Source organism: Myotis brandtii, unplaced genomic scaffold, assembly GCF_000412655.1.
Source record: "Myotis brandtii unplaced genomic scaffold, ASM41265v1 scaffold633, whole genome shotgun sequence".
NCBI lineage: Eukaryota > Metazoa > Chordata > Mammalia > Chiroptera > Vespertilionidae > Myotis > Myotis brandtii.
In genome coordinates, this window is record NW_005370423.1 from 3,449,505 (window position 1) to 3,451,139 (window position 1,635).

Below are 1,635 nucleotides of genomic sequence, written 5' to 3' on the forward strand. Positions count from 1 at the left end.
GGCGCCCCCACGGAGGTGCCCCCCTGGCACAGGCGGCGGCCCCGGCCCTGCTTAGGGGAATGACTTCTCTAGATCTCCCTGCTCGTGGGCCGGACACCGGGCTGGGTGCTGGGCACACGCCATCTGGGGTCACCTCAGAGCCGAGGCAGCAGAATGTCCCTGACCTCGGTCCCTGCCAGGGCCACGCTGTTTGTCAGCAGCAGAGCCAGGGTTGAACCCAGCTCCTCCGGGTCCTCCCAGGGGGCAGGGGACCCGAGGGCCTGGGTGCGAGCAGCGTGGCCAGGGGCTGTGCGCCTCCCTGGGCGCCGGTCACGCTCCCTCCCCCCACAGGGTACGCGGTCGCCATCGCTATTTTCCTGCTCATGCTGCTGTTCAACGCCCTCTCCGCCTTCAACTTCTGGTGGCTGAGCTACTGGCTGGGGCAGGGCTCAGGGGTGAGTGCTCTGGGCATGGGGGGCGCGCCTGTGGCCCCTGCGGAGGGAGTGGGACCAGCCCAGCGCCTGCCACTGCCCAGGTGACAGATGGAGCCCAGGGAGGCCCTCTGGGAGCCAGACTTCGGGCGCCTCCGCCCGGCGCGACCTGGTGCTCACAGACTGAACCGTCACCCTGTGGTCTTTTGGGGACAAAACCAAGAGGTTTCTTTCTGGCCCAGGCAGGCCGGGTTCCGCACATCCGAGCTGCTTCCATGCCCCTGGCTGGCCGGGAGCCGGGCTGGGCGGCCACAGGAAGGTAGACCTGCTGGACTTGGGGGGCGGGAAGCAGGTTCTAGTCCGTCAGGGCTGACGGCTGACCGCTGACGCAGGAAGGCTGGGAGCCGCTCTGATTTGTGCAGAGGTGACCTGCGCATCTCAGAGGAAGAACCGAGGAGCGGGGGGCGGGGCCCAGCAGAGACGGGACACCTCCAGGGGGAGGCATGCCCACCCCAGGCTGCCTGCTGGCCCCAGGTCATGAGGCCATGACAGGAGGCGTCCACCCTCTAGGGCAGTGATGGCGAACCTTTTGAGCTCGGCGTGTCAGCATTTTGAAAAACCCTAACTTAACTCTGGTGCCGTGTCACATAGAGAAATTTTTTTATATTTGCAACCATAGTAAAACAAAGACTTATATTTTTGATATTTATTTTATATATTTAAATGCCATTTAACAAAGAAAAATCAACCAAAAAAATGAGTTCGCGTGTCACCTCTGACACGCGTGTCATAGGTTCGCCATCACTGCTCTAGGGACTCGTCCTGTGATGAGGACAGTTCAGAGGGACGGACGGCTCTCAGGTCCGTGCGAGATGCCCGGGTTCACCCTGAGCCGCTTAGGGAGCAGCGAGACAGGGAGCGGGTGCGGACTGAGCTTCGCAGGCAGGCGGTGGACCTGGGCCGGGGCCGCCTCAGCACACGCCTTAAGCGCTCGCATCCACCAGAGTCTGGCTCCCTCACGGAGGCGCGTGCAATGCCTGATGTCACCCCGCCCTCTCCCTGCAGGATGGGGGTGGGCGGGAGGTTCCAAGCTGTCACTCGCGGCCCAGCCACCTGCCCCGCACGAGCTGCAAGGGGGACTCCCAGGTCTCGGAGGCTCGAGTGTCTGGAAGCAGCGCCGGAGGCCACGGGTGCGAGCGGAGGATGCTCCCAGTCCCGTCGCTCA

At 63.9% G+C, this 1,635-nt stretch overlaps 2 protein-coding genes across 2 annotated transcripts in view; one reads left to right on the forward strand and one right to left on the reverse strand.

Annotated features, from left to right (window-relative positions):
- The window catches only part of LONP2 (lon peptidase 2, peroxisomal), a 195,725-nt gene that overhangs the window by 74,900 nt on the left and 119,190 nt on the right, over positions 1–1,635 (reverse strand). The window lies entirely within an intron of this gene.
- ABCC11 (ATP-binding cassette, sub-family C (CFTR/MRP), member 11) overlaps positions 1–1,635 on the forward strand; it is a 49,956-nt gene that overhangs the window by 38,859 nt on the left and 9,462 nt on the right. The window contains exons 19-20 of the mRNA XM_014528394.1: positions 331–434; positions 1,476–1,600. Of these exons, the coding sequence (XP_014383880.1) occupies positions 331–434; positions 1,476–1,600 (229 nt within the window). The remainder of the gene's footprint in view (positions 1–330; positions 435–1,475; positions 1,601–1,635) is intronic.